Source organism: Cynocephalus volans, chromosome 9 (assembly GCF_027409185.1).
Source record: "Cynocephalus volans isolate mCynVol1 chromosome 9, mCynVol1.pri, whole genome shotgun sequence".
Lineage (NCBI taxonomy): Eukaryota > Metazoa > Chordata > Mammalia > Dermoptera > Cynocephalidae > Cynocephalus > Cynocephalus volans.
In genome coordinates, this window is record NC_084468.1 from 57,618,661 (window position 1) to 57,639,248 (window position 20,588).

Consider the following 20,588-nt stretch of genomic DNA (forward strand, 5'->3'; position numbering starts at 1 on the left):
GCCAGGGAACATACCCTCCCTCCCACACCCAGGCACACTACCAGCACCTTGGGGCCCGGGGCATGAAGCTGGGGCCTGGACCCAACACCCACATCCAGGCACACCGCTAGTGCTTCAGGGCCTGCCCAGGGGCCCGGGGCATGGAGCTGAGGACCGGATCCCCCGCCCACAACCAGGCATACAATCAGGGCCTCAAGGCCCCACCAAGGGACTTGTGGCATGGAGCCTGGGACCGGACCTCCCACCCACACCCTGGCACACCGCCAGTGCCACAGGGCCCCACCCAGGGGCCCAAGCCATCAAGCCAGGGACTGGACACCCCGCCCACACCCAGGCACACGGCCGGCACCTTGGAGTCCTGCCCAGGGGCCCGGGGCATGGAGCCAGGAACCGGACATCCCGCCCCCCACCAAACACACTGCCAGCACTTCAGGACCCGCCTGGGATCCTGAGGCTTGAAGCCATGGACCGGACCCCACTCCCACATCCAGGCACACTGCCACTGCCTCGGGGCCCGGACCACCCCCCTCCACAGTCTGGCACATCACCAGTACCTTGGGGCCCCGCATGGAGGCCCAGGGCATGGATCTGGGGACTGAACCCCTCCACCCACAACCAGGCACACCACCAGCGCCAAGGAGCATGCCAAAAACATCACATCCATGTTGGTGGCCCACCACAGCCACCATAGTAACCATGGCTGCTGTGAAAGTGGCTAGACATCACAACCACCATGCAGATGGTCCACCAGCCACTGGAATGCATCGACAAGGAGAGTCACCAGCAGAGACCAAAGAAAAGAAGAGGATGTCTCTCTCCACAAAGCCCATTCCAGAGTGACAGAAGAAGCATCTGCTCTATGATAATATTGGGGGAACTGAACACAACTCTCAGCATTTGACAGATCATTTAGGCAACAAACCAGAGTAACCATTACTATTTCAGAGAGAGAGAGAGAAGGAATCTAGAGTTATCAGTGGTGGGTGGGGGGAGAGAGACGGGGATAGGGAGAGATTGGACAAGAGGCATAAAGAATAAGTACAATTTGTAACAATATACATACTAGTAATATTGATTTGATCCACATGTCAACACTGAATCTCAAAAATATAATCAATTATGACTCAATAAAAAAAGTAATAAAAAAATAAACAGACAAAAAGTGAACTCCCAACAACACTTGCAACTTCCCTAATTAGCAGAATACAGTGATGTTTTTAGTTAAGGCACTATACTAAACAAAACCCTCTGTACTTCTACCTTTGTTGCCAAATAAACAATATGAATACAGAAATAACTTTGCTAAGATGTAAACTTAAGACATCAAATGGAACCTATTTTATAGCAAAAATTTTAAGTGGAAATACCATTACTACCTTTCTGGTTTGACCTACTTATCCTCCGACTTAGGACAAATAGTCATCTGTACTCACTGGTATAGTCATTAAGGTTGTTAAAATATTTAAATATTTCCTAATGTAAATATTGCCTGGTTGGTAAACAGCTGAGTATTCTCTAAACCCCCACCCCACTATAGCCCATCCCTTAGGACCTCCCATGACCTCAGAGACTAAAGTTTAATGCCTATCTAATATAGCAGGAGCCTTCTAGGACCTTGTTCCAGGCTTGTAGTTAAGTCTGGCATTCGTATAGCTTATTGATGCTCTTGTTAGTCATCCCCACAAAGGTTTCATATCCTAGGTACCATTATTGGCATACATAGGGCAAGAAGGCAGTCTGCCCTACCCACAATTCCTGCCTGGCCCCACAGCAAGGGTGTATTCTGGGGTCTGCCAGCTAATTTGCTATAGTTCTCCATAAACAATCCCTGTCCCCCATATGTCCGCCTGGTCAAAGAAGATCTAGACCCTGTTAGGGAAGGCAACACTCTTGATGGTAGCACTTGTACCCCAGAGAACAAATGCACAGCACTCTACATCCCTGGAGGCTGTCTGCCATCGATACTCCCCAAGAACTGTCCTCACATGGGCTGCTTATTGGAATTAGACCCTCTACTGGACTTGAGTACTGAAAGAGCTAGGGAGAAAAAGAAAAAATACACAGACTGATCATTAAGTCAGTTTGTTCTTACTAGATGTTAAATTAAGTATTTTTAATACCATTCTTGATCTTACCCATGAGAACAATCTCTCTTGTTTCTGGGTCCTTTACCCTCGTTGGCTGCAAAGGATCTCCTACAGGTATACCCAGATTTACCATTAATCTATTTTCTGCAAAAGAAATATCACTGAAATAAAAACTACTTAAAATTCTTTTCAATTACAAAAAAAGTCCAGTACAAAATATATCTATAAGGGCTGGCTGGTTAGTTTAGTTGGTTAGAGCACGGTGTAGTAACACCACCAAGGTCAAGGGTTTGAATCCCCTTACCAGTCAGCTGCCAAAATTTAGCTATAGACCAGTTGTAAAAGAAAACAGTATTTTCCTGTTTATAAATGACCACGCTGATAAACAAAAACACAAATCCAAAAACTCACAATGATTTAATATAGAAGCAAGTACCTTAAACTTCCCATCTCCTGTAAACCTATTACAACATGTCAGCTCTTGAAGTCTGGTATCATTAAAAAGTTAAATGATATTTTGCATATTCTCTAAGAGAGCTGAAAATATGTAATACACATTAGAAAGAATTCATTAAAATGTCTATTCTAACTATAGTTTTGGGCAAAGAAAAGGTAAGCTTCATTTGACTGGGCAATTAACTCATGAGGAAATGTTTTATACCATACTATTAATTAATTAAGAATAAAATTAAGTATAAAATTAGCTTACTTTCAAACCTTGGGAAAAATGAACATCAAAAAGCAAATTTTACCTACAGTATCATGTCTAAAGTTTTTTGAGGTAAGAAAAATTGTGCAAAGAGTTTCTTCTCAAAGCACTATATTATTTAAAATAAAATCTAAAAGTTACTTTCAGGAGTAAGTTCATACTTCTTTCATCATTATCAAGACAAATCCTTTTCTTATTAACTATTTTGTTGATTTTTCCCTTGTTTCCTTTTGCCTTCCTTTTAGATGATACTGTGTCTGGGGATAGTATTCCACCAATCTCCAATCCGCCTGAAATTTAACAAAAAAGGTAAAATATCTTACCTGGAAAAGTGAAAAGATTGAAACAAAACTCTTTAAATTAATGTGGCACATTTCCTTTAAAGTACCAAAGAATATATTACTACTAGATTTTATACATAACAGTTCAAACAACACAAATAATAACCAATTTTTCTTATGTCTCTATCACCCTAAATTTAGAAGCACTAATGAAACATGATTAGTGATCTCTGTTGCTTACTTGAAATCAACAATCATCAGTGGAGGTTAAAAACAAAACAAAACAAAACAAAAAATAACAAAGGTTAGCAATGAACTATTTAAAAAATTTAGTCCTTTGTCATATATATTCATCAAAGAAGGAAAATAACTTTCAAATAACACTACTTTCTTGCCCACCCACCACAACTTTGTAGAAAAATATGATGAGAAAATAGCTGATGATAATAATAATGGGAAATACTTTATCTTTACCAGTTAAAATTTTCTCATTTCTAATCAAATGCTTTATTTTATACAATTAGAAACCTTATCAGATAATAGAAAAATAACAACACTCTATAAGCCACACAGTCAAATAGCTACCAAAAGGGAAAAAAATCAGCATTTCTTTAGTAATCAAGACAAATCTGGACTTGAATCCTATTCTTATCTTTTGAGCGGGGTGATGATTAAATGAGGTAGTATATGTAAATGTATAAGAAAGTCCCTGGCACACAGTAAACATAAATAAATTGTAGGAATCATTATTATTTTTTATTGACAGACATTATAGTGTAAATTAGGTTTTACCTGATGGTGTTCCCTGATAATCTATCCGCTCCCCTCGCCAGTATTCCAAAGGCTTCAAACGTATTCTCTTGGTCCTGCGAACATTTGGTGTGTTGGAGGGCAATACTGTAGAAAGATGTCAGGCAAAAATGTACATATAAATGTTTAGTTCGATGATACCTAGCAGTGGAAAGATTCATATTACCAAAAGGTAATATGTTTGTTTGCTAGAGCTGTCCAATTCTGCAAGTTGTTTATTGAAATCACCCATTTTAATTGAATGAAAATTTTCTTGCTTTTCCCATTCATTCTTTCTTTATACATTTTAGTCACTAGGTAGGTTGGTGCTTAAGAGTTTAAAATTTTTTCCATCTTCATAAACTGTTCATTTTATCACTACATGTCCTTCTTTATCTCATTCAGCACTTTTAACCTTAACTTTGTTTGCCTAATATTATAAATGCACTATTATTTTCTTTTTTACATTAGCCTACCTAATTCTTTGAAAATCTTTTATTTTAAAACTTGTTTTAAGTGTTTCTTATAAACATATAGTTGGCTTGTATTGTTTAACCAAATCCAACAGTCTCTATCTTATTAAAGGAATTCAATCCAATCACATTTATTCAGTGTAATAAGTAATAAGCTTCCTTTTATTCCTTCCATCTCCCTTTACATTCACTAGATATCTTACTTCAATGATTCTTCTTTCTCATTTTTATTCGTTGGATTGAATGACCATTTCTTTTCTCCCTTCTCCCTTGGGTCATTTCAATTTGCTGTGTTTTTTTCACTCTAATATTGGTTATCTTCCCATTCCTGACACTCAAAAATCAAACTCTCATTTCTCCATGATTACATCAAAAACAATATCCCTTACCAAGATACTGTATTATCTCCTTTTTTCAAATTTGGTAAAACAAAACTTTCAGACTACTTTTATTACCCCTCTTCTGGCCCTACTTTCTTCCCCACTATACTGTGGATAGTAGACTTAACTCAGTGGCTTGTAATGATTTACTGTGAAATTCATGAAAACTAAATACGTAATTTGAATTTATCTACCAATTAATCCAAATAATAGTATTTCTCCTGCTGAAGTAAAATTAAGCTATATTTAGAAAAAGAAATTATATATTAGCATTTTCCTCAAAAGCAATATTAAAAAAGAAAAATAATCTTACCTAATTTATGATGTACTTTGTTCTCAGGTGCCACTTTATACCTTTTTACTCTTGAGTCACCTGCAAAATGCAAAAGATAGTATCATGAGCAATGGCTATTAATTCTATGGTGATTTAAAGTGTGTTGTTATTTTGCCAACTTCAGTATAATTATTTTAAATACTCCTCTTTATTCATTTTATTACTCCTTTTGCTTTTCACTGAGGAATAAAAACTAAGGAAAAATTGTGTACCATTTCTCTAGACTTTGTTACAATGAATATATCTAAGGAGCATAACAATTAAAAATAACAATAAACAGGTTTTCTGCTGCTCAAGGACAGGTGAAATAAGCCACTGGTGAATAAAAACGCAGAGCATGATAATGAACTATTAATATGATAATAAGTAATTTACGATCTATCTGCAACTTTCCCTTGAAGTTCTAAAATAGCACAAAGGTACTGAATTTAGCAGTATGCCAATGAGCTCAGGAGTTCTCAACTTTAAGTGTGGTTAATAGCATCTAAAGATAGCTGACATCAACTCTTTCCCTTCCTTTGCACAAATGCTCTTTATCAAGAAGCAGAGTCTCATTCCCTTCTCCTTGAATCTCTGTTGGCCTTAGTGACTTGCCTGATTAATAGACTGCAATAGAAATGATATTCTGGGACTTTGATAGCTAAATCCTAATATATGCAGATTTCATCTAGGTCTCTTGAGATCTCACTCTAGGAGAAGACAGCAACAATACCATATATGAAGACTGACTATCCTAAAGCCACCATGCTGTAAGGAAACCCAAGATGGCCACATGGAGGAAAAGAGAGGCTTGGTCAGCCCTCGATGTTCCAGCCCAGTTGAATTTCAGATGACTCCAATCCCAGCAGCTTGCATCTAACTGATTTCATGAAAACACCCACGTGAGAATGCCCAGCTGAGCCAAGTCAACCCACAGAACCATGAAAAAAAACCAACTGCTGTATAAGTCCACTAAGTTTTGGGGTGGCTAGTTATGCAGCAATATGTAACTGGAAAATTTGTTTATGGACCACCTAAAATTATAGATATAATCTTGTATGTAATACATATGTTTTCCTGATTCTCAAATAAGTCCATGAAAGCAAAAAAATTGTTAAGAATGACTAAATTAGATACTTTAAAAAATTCCTGGTTTGGAAGAAACTTCAGTGATCATAAAATCTAATTTCTCTGTCTACAATACAGAAATGTATAGAGATCAAAAGTAAATTAGTGGTTCTATAGGCCTGGGAGGAAGAGAATAGAAAGTGACTGCTAAAAGGTATCGGGTTTCTTTCTTAGGGTGATAAAATGTTCTAAAATTGATTGTGGTGATGACTACACACCATTGATTTGTACACTACAAATGGGTTAATCGTATGGTATGCAAAGTCTATTTCAACAAAGCAGTTACCAAAAAAAAATAAATCCAATTTCCCATTCAATCTCCACTAGAACAAGGAGAGGTCTTGTTTCTGTTAATTTTCCCATACCAGTGCACCTCAGAGGCAGCTAGTGGGGGTCACAGAACAAATCAAGCAAATAAGTAAATATACTGAGGATAATAAAAGCCAGGTTTCTCGCTATTTGAGAAAAGATTTATAAAAATGGAAAAGGCAAGGTCTGTGTTAGACTGGAATTGGAGGTTCTGATGTAAGCTCTTGGTTTCTGAATATAAATATAGAAATAGATATAGATGCCTGTATTATGAATAGTGTACATATGCATATGTGGGTGTACCTATTTCCTCTCTCTGTCCACTAAGAAAGCCTAAAAGCAATGATATCCCAGTAATAAGGAGCACACCAAGCACCCAGATCTGGGTTTCCTCTGCTAAAAAGAACCAGTTTCCTCAGGAGAAATAATTGATTCCAGAGTTGATGCCTGGGAAGTAGCCTAAAACATCTAATGCAAAAAAACACACAAACCAATAATAATAAGATAGTATTCAAAGAATGACAGAAACATAACAAAAGCATACAGGGACTAGTTCAAAGAACATCAACTGGCCAAATCTAGCACAATTTCAGTATCAGAATAGACAGTTAAAGATTACAACCCCATGGAATAAACTATGAACCCAGTAGTCTATACTGATATAAATGAATAATGAATAAATAAAATGGGGGAAACTATTTCTTATAGTAGACTGACAACTAATTAATGGATAAGGAATTAAAGAGGAAATAATTTGGTACCATCATTAGCATATGATTCAAGTGGGAGTCTTCAATGGATGCTACGGTTGGTGAATAAAGGTTTGATAAGGAACAGGTTATTGAAACAGTACCAAAATATCACTCCACAAAAATATTTATCAATTACAAAAGAGAAAAACGGTGTCTTTAAAGTAGAGAAACCTAGCAGACAATATTTAACATCACCAGTAGTAGATGAGTCTACACTGTGTGCCTCCTAATGTGATACACAAAGAACAACATGGTATCATTTTTGTATTATTCCTGTCAAATATGCATGGCATGCATTTGATCATGAGGAAACATAAGAAAGACCTAGAATGAAGAATATTCTAAAGAATGAAAAGCCTGTACTCTTTAAAATTGTCAATGTTAGAGCAGTTAGGAAAAGACTAAGGAACTGTTCTATGTTAAAGGAAAGTGAAGGGACACGATATCTAAATGTAATGCATGATCCAGGACTGGATCCTGAACAAAAGGGGAAAAGAAATATTGACGTAACTGCTAATGAAATTTGAATGGAGTCTGTGAATGAATAGCAGTGTTGTATTAATGTTGATTTCCTGATTTGGATGTTTGAAGGGTGATTATGTTCCTGTCCTGCTGAAATACATTTCGTAGTATTCATGCTAAATAATATACCATACCTGCTATTCACTCTCAAATAGTTCAGAAAAAGACGAATGCTAATAAACATGTGTTTATTATATTTGTAGAGAAAGCAGGGAGGGAGATGGAACAGATGTTGTAAAATATGAACAATTATGGAATCTGGATAAAAGGGATTTGAGATTTTTGTGTAAGTTTGAAATTATTTCAAAATAAATTATCTTTTTAAAAATGCAACCAACACAGAGACAACTCCTGAATTTCCAAGGTGAAAGAATCCTAATAAATATAGAGATAGAAGAAAACAGGTTATCTACAAAGGAAAAAAAGAAATAAGGCTGCCCTCAAATTTCTATTCATTAGCATTAGCTATCATGAAGCAAAAGAGCAACAACCAGATAGTTTATAGGAAAAAAGATCATAATTCAAGATTATTTTTCCTATTTGACTCATTGTGGTTCACTATTAAAAAAAAAAAAAATCTTGAGTCCTTACTAGCATATGTGAGAATGTCTACCAACCTCACAAAGAAGCAACAAGTAAGTCTGCTGACCAGTAATATAAATGTGTTAAACATTTATTAAAAGAAAAAATACTGACAGAGCAAGTGAAAAATAACAATTCAAACACGTGCTGTTTCAAAGCCACTTAGTTCTCTAAGAAAGGTTAAGTAAAAGGATGAACGAAGATACAAGAAACAACAGCCAATCAAAAGAAAGCAGAGGTCCCAATATTAGACAAAACAGACTACAAAGTAAAAAGCACTTAACAGGATCAAGAAGATAAATTTGACCAAAGCAGATATATTCCATATGAAGGCTTACCTGCTCAGTAACAGCACTGAAATGTATATAACAAAGACAGCAGGAAATAAGTGAAACAGACCATTGCAGTGATAACACTTTACTTCAATTCTAGCTGTCCTTAACAGATCTTAAATCAAAAGTAAGGACACAAATGACCAGAATAATATCAAGCTTAACAGGTCCAAATTGAAGACCCTTTCCTTTTCCCCAAAATCTGCTAACAGTCCCCAAAATCAGGTAATGACAATGCCATTCTTCCAGATGCTCAGGCCAAAAATCTTGAAGTTATCCCTGACATCTCTCTTTCTCTTACACCCCATATTCCATTCATCAAAAAATCCTGTTGGGGGCCGGCCCTGTGGGTCACTCGGGAGAGTGCGGCGCTGGTAGCATCGAGGCCGCAGGTTCGGATCCTATATAGGGATGGCCGGTGCGCTCACTGGCTGAGGGTGGTGCATACAACACCGTGCTGGGGGTTGCGATCCCCTTACAGGTCAAAAAAAAAAAATCCTGTTGACTCTACCTTCAAAAATGCCTAAAAATCCTACTACTGCTCTCTACCTTCTATTGCTACCACCCTGGTCCAAGCCATCACCTCTCACCAATATTATTTCAATGTCTCACCAACTAGTCTCCCTGCTTTCAACTTTCACCTGACCCCTCAACCCCATCTCTTAATACAGCAGCCACAGTTATCCTGTTAATGTAGGCCAAGTTAGCCACAGTGATTCTGTTAATGTAGGTTTCTGCTCAAAACCTTCCAATGGCTTCCCATCTCTCTTAGTAAAAGGTTTATGATAGCCTTTAACACTCTATATGATCTTTCATTCTGCTACCTTTGTGACATCATCTCCTACTACCTTCTCCCTTTCTTCCTCCGCTCTAGCCCCCTGGCCTCCTTGGTATTCCTCAATCAGGACAGACTCTTTCCCACATCAGAACCTTTGTCCTCGATCCTCTCTCTGCCTGGGACACTATGCACCCAGAGAGCTGCATGGTTTGCTGTCTCATCTTTTTCATATCTTTGCTCAAATGATCACCTCCCTAGTGAGGCCTTTTCTGCCCATCTACCTGAAATGTAACCTCCATTTCCCACCCTAAACCCCTGCTTTATTTTCTACTCTCAATATCCAACAAATCATAAATTTTGCTACCTTTTTATACTGCCTTTCAGCAGGCCCCCTCCAGAAAGTATGTTCCAGAAGGGCAGGAATTTTTGCCAGTTTTGTTCACTGCCACATCCCTAGCCCCTAAAAAGATACATAGTAAGTGTTCTATAATATTCCATAAATATTTCATAAATAAGAATTCTATAAATATTCAAAGTATACGCAAAAAAATACATCCACATATTACAAACAAAATAATGAGTGGATAAGTATTTTTAAATCATCTGTACATAAAATATTCCCTCTTTTTCAAGCACTCGTGAAAAAATGATAAAAACTAAGCATACACTAGAACACAAAGAAAACCTTAATAAATTCAAATAATAAATAAAACAGGCCAAGTCCTCCAGAACTAAAATATTAACAGATGATCAAAACAAAACATAACTTCTTACAATAACAGCCAACACTAAGTATTTAACATACACCAGTTATTAAACTAAGCAAAGAACACGTATTCATCCTTTCATCAACCTATGGAATTGGAATTGATATCACCATTTTACTGATAAGGAAACTGAAGTTAAGAATACTGAAATGTTTTACTCAAGATAACATAATAAGTAGTAGAGCTGGATTCAATCTCAGGTTCCTGCCTCTGGTGACCAAGCTCTTGACTAATGCACTCTTAAAGTAACTCATGAGTCAAAGAAAAATCATCACTATAATTTACAGTATATGACAGTAACACTAAACAGCAAAACCTGTAAAATGAAACCAAAACTATACTCAGGAAAATTCATTTTTTTTTTTGACCAAATAAAAAGAAAAATATAGAAAGCATTCAAGTTGAGAGAAAAATAATAAAACGAATCTAAAGACATGGAAAAATGGAATAAGAAAGGAAAAAAAGATTACTAAATTAGGAAAGAAAAAAAATCTAACAGATTATATCCAACCACATATTCCTTAGGAGTATGAAAAAATTATAAAACTCTCTGTTAAGAGGAATTTTAAAAACTTTATTGTGGAAAGCTTCAAACATACTCAAAATAGAGAAAATAGTATAATGTATCCATCACCCAACTTCAGTAATCATCAATAGATGGCTAATCTTGTTTCATATATACCATTATCAGCTTAACATTTTTAAATACTGAAGTAGATACCTTAAGTGCCAATATTTCACTATCTTCTACTAAAAAAAAAGAACAATCACTCATTTTCTTTCTCTCTCCTTCTCTCTTGCCTAGGTACAGGGTCTTCTTATAAATCTCTAACTACATAGTAAGTCTCTTATGAGCAGGTACACAAGACACATTTGCCATCGATGACAATTTAAATAAAACACAGGACAACTTATTACATACCCATAATGCCATAAAAATCAAGATAATAGAAAATAAACAATAACTCACCTGAACTTTCCTGAACTTCCTCATCATCCACATTAAAATTTTTCTTTCCAGAAATTAAATAATTCTTGAGAATTGAAGGTCCACTTAAGGAAAAAAAAAGTAAGCCACAAAATTTGTGCCTTTACAATACATATGTGCAATGTATTTACCTTAATAGTCATTTTTCTCCTAAAACTGCCATAGGTTTCTTACAAAACCAGTAGTGATGTTATAGGTCACAAAGAGTATATTTACTTGCTGCATAAAACAGACTATGATTTAATCCCATAATTGATAGCCAAACATGATAAATACTGAATTTTACAACTCACAGATCAGAGTTATGAATTTATCAGTCAACTCAAATGATAACATTCTTTGATTAAAAAATCAATTATAAGAAAAAATTAGAAATATATCAGTGTATCTTAATTAAAAAAACAAAAACAAAACAAAAACCTACAGCCAAAAACAAATGGAATTTAAAATGTAGTCCAGAAATTGTCAAAGATGATTCAGGTTATCCTAGCTCTAGATCCTTTTACTCCTATTGTGAACCCAGGATAGGCCTAGTCATTACCCCCTACATGGTAATCTTAGCCATCACTTAAAAGTCTGATAATTTGCTCTAATATGCCACTCATTTTTAAAAGGTTATATAACTTCAGGTATAATATGTGTAGGTTAATTTGATTTGCTCACTGAGTGTGGTTGTTTTAACAATATATCCACAAATTCTTTGATACTCCTCCTTTTCAGGGGTAGACCTAATTCTCCTCTCCTTAAATGTGGTCTGGACTTAGTGAGCTGTTTCTAAAGAAACAAAATAAAGTAGAAATGACAGTGTACAACTTCAGAGACTAAGTCACTAAAAGGCACTGTAATTTCCATCATAGTCATACTTTCTCTTGATCATCCGCTTTGTGAGAAGCCAGTTGCCATATTGAGCAGCTCCACAGAGAGGGCAACATGTCAAGAAACTAAGGTACATTGGCAAAAGCCAGCAAGGAAGTGGATCCTCAGGCCAACAGCCATGTGAGAGAGACATAAGTGGATCCTCCAGTTCCAGTAAAGCCTTCAAAAAACTACAAACCAGAAAAACATCTTGACTGCTATCTCCTGAGAATCCCTAAGCCAGAACTAGCTAGCTAAGCCTCTCCCAGATTTCTGACCCACAGAAACTATGAAATAATAAATGTTTGCAAGCCAGTAACAAAATTAAGTTTGGGGATGTGTTACACAGCAGTGGGTAACTAATATAGTGAGTAAATCCTATTATCTTTAGAATACCTTCCTTGCATACCTTCCTTCCAAAACTGAAGTCTCAGGCTCTCTAGAATCCAAGTTAGACTTTGTTGGTGTCTTGCATGTATATCCACTGGTCTGAGACTTTAGATGAAGACTTTGCGCAGTTATAATACCATCATGATCCTTTGAGCTTCCTGTAGATCTATGAAAATGAAAGGTTTATAACTGTTTACACTTCTTCATAAAATATTTCTTCCAGAAACAATACACAGGTGGGTGTAGAGAAAATATAATCTTGACTATAACAAATACCAGATCACCCTGTTCAGGTCCTAAGATTACAACTAGCTCGGAAGGAAATTTGATTCTAGGACCTACTAAGAGTTCTCATTTGAAAAATTCTTATGAGAGAAATAGTGCAGACCTGGTCTAGGATAAAAGTGATAACAGAAGGACACAGGGAAACACTAACTACAGGCAGCTTATGATGTATACTACACATCTAATCTCTCAGAGTTTATGGAGTATTCATAAACAACTGAAATTGTTTTCTTTAATACCCCTAGTCAGCCTACTGAGAGACACTAGGATCCTCATAGGACCCAGTTCATCCCTTTGGTTCATCCCTGCCAGCTAATCAGCTTACCCCAAATATATGCAAACAAAATATACTATTCTTAGTAATAGTTTATTTCTGGAAGTTCTACTATTCTCCTGGTCTTTATCTCAAAAGAGATAAGAGGGATTGTAAGAGAATACTATGAACAACTGTATGTCAACAACTTCAATTATCTAAATGAAATAGATGAAGTCCTAGAAACACACAAATTTGCCAAGCTGATTCAAGAAGAAATAAACAATCTCAAAAGACCTACTAATCAGTAATCAAAAAACTACCCACAAAGAAAAGCTCAGACCCAGATGGTTTCACTGCTGAATTCTACCAAGCATTCAATGAAGAATTAACACAAATTCTTCACAAACTGTTTCGAGGAATAGAAGAAAGAATAACTTCCCAATTCATTTTATGAGGTCAGTATTACCCTAATACCTAAACTCAACAAAGACATCACATGGAAAGCAAATTACAGACCAGACCACCTCAATAAAATGCTAGCAAACCACAACCAGAAACACACACACAAAAAAGAGAGAGTATGGGATGTCTTTATACACCCTAATGACATACACTAATACATTTTAGGGTGCTCTATCATTTATTTTGGCACATACCCAGCACTTTGCTGTTCCTAATACATAGTATGTATCAAATATTTGCTGAATGCATACTATAGCAAAAAGCAAGAATGCATAAAAATAATACCTCAATTGGTTGTCAGAACTCATTAAAAGCAGCATTCATTAAAATTCATTAAAAGCATCTAGCAAATAGTTGGCATATAGTAAGCACTCAAGAAATATTAACTAGTATCATCTTAAGAGGAAAAGTATTGAGATATATTCCTAATTATTGAAATCACATTAATCTCACTTAAAAGGAAGCAACTCTAACTGTACACGTATAAATCATTAAGATGGTAAATTTTGAGGTTTTTACCACAATTCAAAAAAAAGGGAAGCAACTCTTAGGCAACAATAATACTTACCTGATTAAATACTCACAATCCCATGTGCTATATTTTATTACCCATTTTAATATGAGGGAACAAATTCAGAATACTATATTGCCTGAGTGCTAACCCAACTAATGGTAGAACCCAGATTTAATACTAGGTCTGCCAGAGTGCAGAGCTATTTATGCTAATACAGTAGTCCCCCCTTATCCTTGGTGGATATGTTTCAAGACCCCTAGTGAATGCCTGAAACCACAGATAGTACCTAACTCATTGCTGTCTACTAGAACTCATTACTGTCCATATCTTCCACCCACAGATTTATTGCCTTTTCCATTTTAACTAAGCACTTACCATGCACTATGGCCATAACTTTTGCAGTTTCAGGCGTGGCAGCAAAACTAGCATGAATTTCTTTTCTTCACAATTTTAAGGGTAGAAGATTCATTTTTACCACACATCTTAGCAATGTCAACATAAAATTATTTTTTCTTCCCTTATTAAGTTGAGAACTTTTACCCTTTCACTAAAGAAAACACTTTAGAGCTTCTCTTTTACACATCTGAATGGCCAGCATCACTACTCTTGTGCTTTGGGGCCATTATTAAGTTAAATAAGGGTTACTTGAACACAAGTACTACAATACCACAACAGTTCATCTGATAACTGAGACAGCTGTTAAGTGACTACACTATTAAGTGACTAACAGACGGGTAGTGGATACAGTGGACCTAAAGATGATTCACACCTTGGGTAGGATGGAGCAGGACAAAGCAGAAAGGCACAAGATTTCGTCACAATACTCAGAAGAGCTCAAAATCTAAAACTTATGAACTGTTTATTTCTTAAATTTTCCGTTTAATATTTTCAGACCACAGCTGACTACAGGAAATTGAAACCACAGAAAGGAAAACCATGGATAAGGGGGGACTGCTGTACTGCCTCTCTGTAAATGATTAAATAACAAACTATTAAATGCTGAACAACAAAAATAATTATACTGTACACATAACAGACATTACCCAGAGCAATCAAGATTTTTCTTCTTAGCCAGGTCTGCCTCATCACTTTCCAATGGCTCATTCTGGGAACAACTGGAAATTTGACCATGGTGAATAATACCTTCAGAACATTTAGCATTTAAAACTTTCTGTACTCTTGAGCTGCCTTGAGGAGCTGTCTTCTGCCTCTTAATTGGAATAGTTTTTTTCCCAGTATTCTTAGATGACTGATTTGTTTTCTTAGAAGGTTTTTGTGTACTGTTGTGATGCACTGACAATTCATTTCTTATTGAAGAACTGCTATAAACAGGACCTGAAGGATTCAATGATAATCTAAAGTTAGCGTAACATTTGTCCAGATAATGTGGCTCAATGAAATACCAACATTATTTATATTTAAATACAAACACATACACACACCAATCTCATAGGCTAAATTTGTTTCCAATTCAAGTTCCTTAAACAATGCAGCTCTTCAATTTATAGATACATGCACCATACTCTTTAAATTTATCAAAAGCTTCCAATACCATTCTCTCTGGCTCTGTCCACTACTCTTCTGGCCATCCTTAAGATCGTGGTATTCCCCAGGGTTCCAACTTGACCTTTTCACTCTTGAACTTTCTTTGAGGGGCCTATCTACCCATACCTTTAATTAGTATCTACATGCGGATACCTTTAATATCCACCTACCACTCTCCCCTAAATCTGCTTCTCTTGCTTTATTTCTTATCTTAATGAAAAGTACATTTATCCAGATGCCTAAATCTGAAATCTGAGTCATCCAAGACTCCTGCCCCTACCCACAATCAATCCCTAAATCCTGTCAGTTCTACTTTCTTAATGCCTCTCAAATCTGTTTCTTTCAAACTCTCCTGCCTATCATTAGGAGAGGCTCTCATTATTTCATATCTGGATTATTAAAACAGTCCCTTAACTAATCTCCCTTCCTCTAGCCTTCTTCTTCTTCCATCCATTCTTCACACTGCTTCAAAGAATTGTTTTCGGAAAACAAAAATTGGATCATTACAACCCTGGCTACAATATTTAGTGATTATCTATAGCTTTAGAATTAAGTCCCAATATTTTCAACATAAATCTATTTCTACCTGCTTATTTCATTAAACACAACTATCAAAACCCCCCTTCAAACAAACAAACCAAAAAAAGCCAGCAGTACTAAACTACTTATAGTTTCTCTGAAGAATTGGTTCTCAAAAGGTAGTCCCTAGACCAGCAGGATAAGCATCATATGGGAATTCGTTTGAAATAAACATTCTCAGTTTTCACCTCAAAACTACTGAATGAGAACCTCGCAGAGTGGGGCCCAGTAATCTGTTTTAATAAGCCCTCCAGATTATGCTGAGGCACACTAAAGAAAAAAATAAAAAGAAGATCAAGCTCTCAGCTCCAGATTTCCGCACATGCTACTTTTGCTTGAAACATTCCATCCTTCCTCCTTACCCACCCAATCACTTACCTAACTCCTAAATCACCCTTCAGGAAGCTTTCCCTGATTATCAAGTCTTAGGGTAGCTCTCTCTCATTTAATAATGAGATTGATAATGTTTATTACAAACCTGACTGTTTACTTATGTCTCTCTCTCTCCTCCAATAGACTGAAAACTCTTTGAGACCCTGGAAATGATTGGTGTTTTATCTTTCTTTATATTCCCAGTGCCTAATGATAGGGGCAGGATTGTGGTAAAACAAAAGAGTGGCCTTAAGTGGAAAACTTAAGGAGATACTCAGTTTCAGGGTCATTCAAGTACAGAGCTTGAACTCACACAACCCTGAGACCTAGTGCCTTAAATTTTCCTCTCTAGTACCTCACTTGCCTTATCCTAGTCCTGGGCCTGCCTTACATCATTCCTACCTCACGGCAAAACTCAATATTTCTTTCTTCATATATATAGAAGGGCAGCAGTGCACTATAGGTAGCTTGTGGGCAAGTCATGTTGTTTTTCTGGACTTTATAATCCAGTTTCCGCTTCCATCAGATTACGGAGTTTGTACTATATAATCTGTAAGAATTCCTCCATTTTTGTGACTTCCAGCTTGATCAGAAACCCAACATCTATTTCAGGACCATCATATAAGTTTTCTTCGGATAAGTTTCAGAGTTCTAGAATGTTTATCCAAGCTCTGTAAGATTCTACTTACCCATATATTTACAAACTCATCTACCATAATATGGCATTCCAAGCAATGCAGAAAAGTAACTTCCTCAAGGTAGAAACAGTAGTAGTTAACATTTCAATACTAACTATATGCCACCTACTATGACAATCACATTTAATTCTTATAAAAACTCAGTGAAGTAGAGGTATTTGTAATTAAATGTTATAAAGTGAGAAACTGAACCAAGTAATCTACCCGAACACCTTGGTGGCAAGAACCTCATCTTACAAATCTTTGTATCTCTCTTGGCCAAGACATTCGAACAGCAGGATTAACACTCCCCTGACCACATCCACTGCTTTCCAAACAGGTCAAAAAACTTACAGGATTTAAGTGATATTAGGTGTTCTTAGTAGACTGCCTTTTCCTCAACATTACCTGCAACAGTTCTCTCTGCACCTGCCCAGGTCTAATCTCATTACAGCTTTCACATGGTTTACTTCAGTTGCCGCAGAAATCCAAGTCTCCTGAGATATTCTTCAGATCAGAACTCATCTTCACAGAATTTAAAGATCCCCTAAATCTCTCTTCCCTGACCTTCACTGACCTCTCCAAACCCTTCCACTAGTATCAGTCATTCTTAACCTTGGATGCACAATAGAAATATTTGGGGAAATTTAAAATAAAAAAATATTAATGTCTGGACTTGCTGTGGTCAGCATGTTTGTGTCCCTCAAAATTCATATATTGAAACCTAACCAGGAGATGCTATTAAGAGGTGAGACCTTTGGGAGGTGAACAGGCATGAGGGCTCTGCCCTCATAAATGGGATTAGTACCCGTATAAAGAGGCTTGAGGGTACCTCTACGCCCCTTCCACCTTGTGAGGACATATAGTAAGTGCTACTTATAAAGGAGAGCCCCCACCAGACACCAGTTCTGCTGGTACCTTGATCTTGGACTTCCTAGACTCCAGAACTGTGAGCAATAAATTTCTGCTATTTATAAGTTACCTAGCCTAAGGTATCTTGTTTTAGCCCAAAAAGACTAAGACAGGGCTCTACCCCAGAACAATTATATCAGAATTTCTGTGTGGTAACCAGTTATACGTAGTTTTCTAAAGCTCTACAGCTCTACTATCTTGGTCAGTCACACTCATTCACTGAAGATTTTAACACTTGTCTCCATTGCTACCCTAGCAACATTCTTGATAATCTGAACACTCAAACTTCTGATATCTTTGTCCCAAATCCCACCATAATCTCTCACTCCCACAGTTGTGTCTGAGACCAATTACTGCACTACTTCCAAACTCTGTTTCAATTATCCCACTATCTGACCTCAACTACTGTTTGACCCCCTGAGATTACCAATCCATTAACTTTATATCCTCTTTTGAACAAAAACTACTCCTTCAGTTCTTCTCCCAGCTCTTTCCCCTTAACTTTATCAAAAGAAACATTCTACTTTTTTTTTTGGCAGCTGGCCAGTACAGGTATTGAACACTGAACCTTGGTTTTATCAGCACCATATGCTGTAACCAACTGAGCTAAGCAGCCAGCCCCCCTTAACAGATTCATTTATCAAGCTATCTTCTCAATGTACCCACTTTGATATCTAAAAAACACCTCAAAATTAACATATCAAAACCTGGAATCTTGATATCCTTCCCAAATCTGCTTCTTTCATGCCTTCCCTTATCTCAGTAAATAGTAGCTCCATTCTTTGTACTGCTCTGGCAAAAAAAAAAAACCCTAAGTTATCCTAAACTCCTGCCATTCTCTGACTCCCATCCACCAGTACCTCCTTTGCATCACCTTTAAAAAATATCCCGAATCTAACTATTCTTACTTATCTCTTCCCTCCACCAACCTCCTAAAACTAGTCACCATGCTTCCATTTTTGCCCAACCCGTTTCCTCTCTACATCGCACTAAGAATGATCCTCTTAAAAGATGAGTCAATCGTGTCACTTTATTGCTTAAAACTTTCTAGTAGCCTCTCAATACATTTCAACTGAACTCTTTATCATGGCCTGCCTCACTGACTTCACCTCCCCTGGCTCTCTATGTTCCAGCTACACTGGCTTTCCTGATGTTCCTCAGACATGTCAGGCATGATCCATCAGGACCTATACAAACATTGTTCCCTTGGCCGAGAATACTCTACTCCAAGCTATTTGTGTAGCTTCCTCCCTCTATTCACACATTTGCTCTGAAAATATAATGTGCTCTCATGCTATTATAAAAATAATATCCCAATCTATCCTCCTATCCACCCCATCCTTGCCATCTACTTCCCATCTGCATTTTTATCTGCTTTATTTTTCCTTATCACATAACACTGCATGATTACCAATACTGTAAATTTAGCATGAATAAGTATTAGAATATAAGTTCCATAAGAGCATGGACTTTTGATTTTCGGTTCTGTTTTTCCACAGCTATATGCCTACAACTAGAATATTGTATATGTTAGAAAATCAAGGAATTTCTTTATAATTTATTTAATATTTCTGTTGATAACCCAATTTAACTGTCCTTGTGAGGTTTTCTCCAGATAATGGGAATATAAATCAAACATAAAGTTCTTTACAGAATAATTTTTTGGGAGCTCTCACTGAATATAATTTAACTAAAAATACTTACTTTGCTCTGATTTTACCACCCACCAATCAGATGGACGCCTGGAAATTCTTCTACTTCTCATAACAGTCGAAGTCACTTCTTCAGGTATAAGTTTGTTCTTCTTGGAACCATGGGAAAAACTCTTCCTTTTGGATTCTTCCTTATCTTTTTTAGTGTTATTTTTCTTGCTTCCTAAAATAAAGAAAACCATAAAAATTCACAATCTACCAAGCCAGGGATTTCAGAAAACCACAACAGATTTAAAAATAAAAACAACTCTCAATTATAGGAACTTTTAAAATTTATCCTGTGGGTTTCTTTTCAACTCTATTTTTTAAAAAGTCACATGTTCTCAATAAGATCTCTTTCTACCAATTAAATGAAAACTTTTCACACTGCTTAATAATGCTCATATACTCCTCTAAGCCAAATAAAACTAGTATCTGAAAGGGAAAAAATATATGTGGTTTCTCTCAACTACACATCAATGTCCCAACTAAAAATAGGTAATTATTGCTTTTCTGTTTTGAAATAATAATTTTTTCAACTTAACTTCTGGAAGAGGAAGTTTAAAGTGTGATTCAGTTATAAACCTTGAAGTGGGAAGATTATCCTGGATAATCCAAGGTAATCTAATTAGATGTGTTCTTAAAAGCTGTGGTCAGAGAGAAATGGGACAATGGAAGAAGAGGAAAGAAAAATGTGAAATGTGAGAAGGCTGGTATTGCTGGATTTGAAGATGGAAGAGGAGGGATCATGAATCAAAGAATATGGGTGACTTCAAGAGGCTGAAAAGGCAAGAAAAACAGATTCTCTTCTGGAGCCACCAGAAAGGAATACAGCCCTGCTGACATCTTAAGTTTAGCAA

At 36.5% G+C, this 20,588-nt stretch overlaps 1 protein-coding gene across 6 annotated transcripts in view; it reads right to left on the reverse strand.

Annotated features, from left to right (window-relative positions):
• CENPC (centromere protein C) overlaps positions 1–20,588 on the reverse strand; it is a 68,904-nt gene that overhangs the window by 11,311 nt on the left and 37,005 nt on the right. For 4 of the 6 annotated variants that reach the window (XM_063107923.1, XM_063107921.1, XM_063107925.1 and 1 more), the window contains 8 exons: positions 19,742–19,912; positions 14,996–15,287; positions 12,455–12,601; positions 11,173–11,255; positions 5,033–5,092; positions 3,870–3,974; positions 2,958–3,086; positions 2,136–2,231 (listed from right to left, as the gene is read on the reverse strand). In XM_063107923.1, coding sequence (XP_062963993.1) covers positions 2,136–2,231; positions 2,958–3,086; positions 3,870–3,974; positions 5,033–5,092; positions 11,173–11,255; positions 12,455–12,601; positions 14,996–15,287; positions 19,742–19,912 — 1,083 coding nt within the window. Of the gene's footprint in view, positions 1–2,135; positions 2,232–2,937; positions 3,087–3,869; positions 3,975–5,032; positions 5,093–11,172; positions 11,256–12,454; positions 12,602–14,995; positions 15,288–19,741; positions 19,913–20,588 lie in introns of those variants that run through there. The other 2 variants (XM_063107922.1, XM_063107924.1) reach the window with 2 other exon arrangements.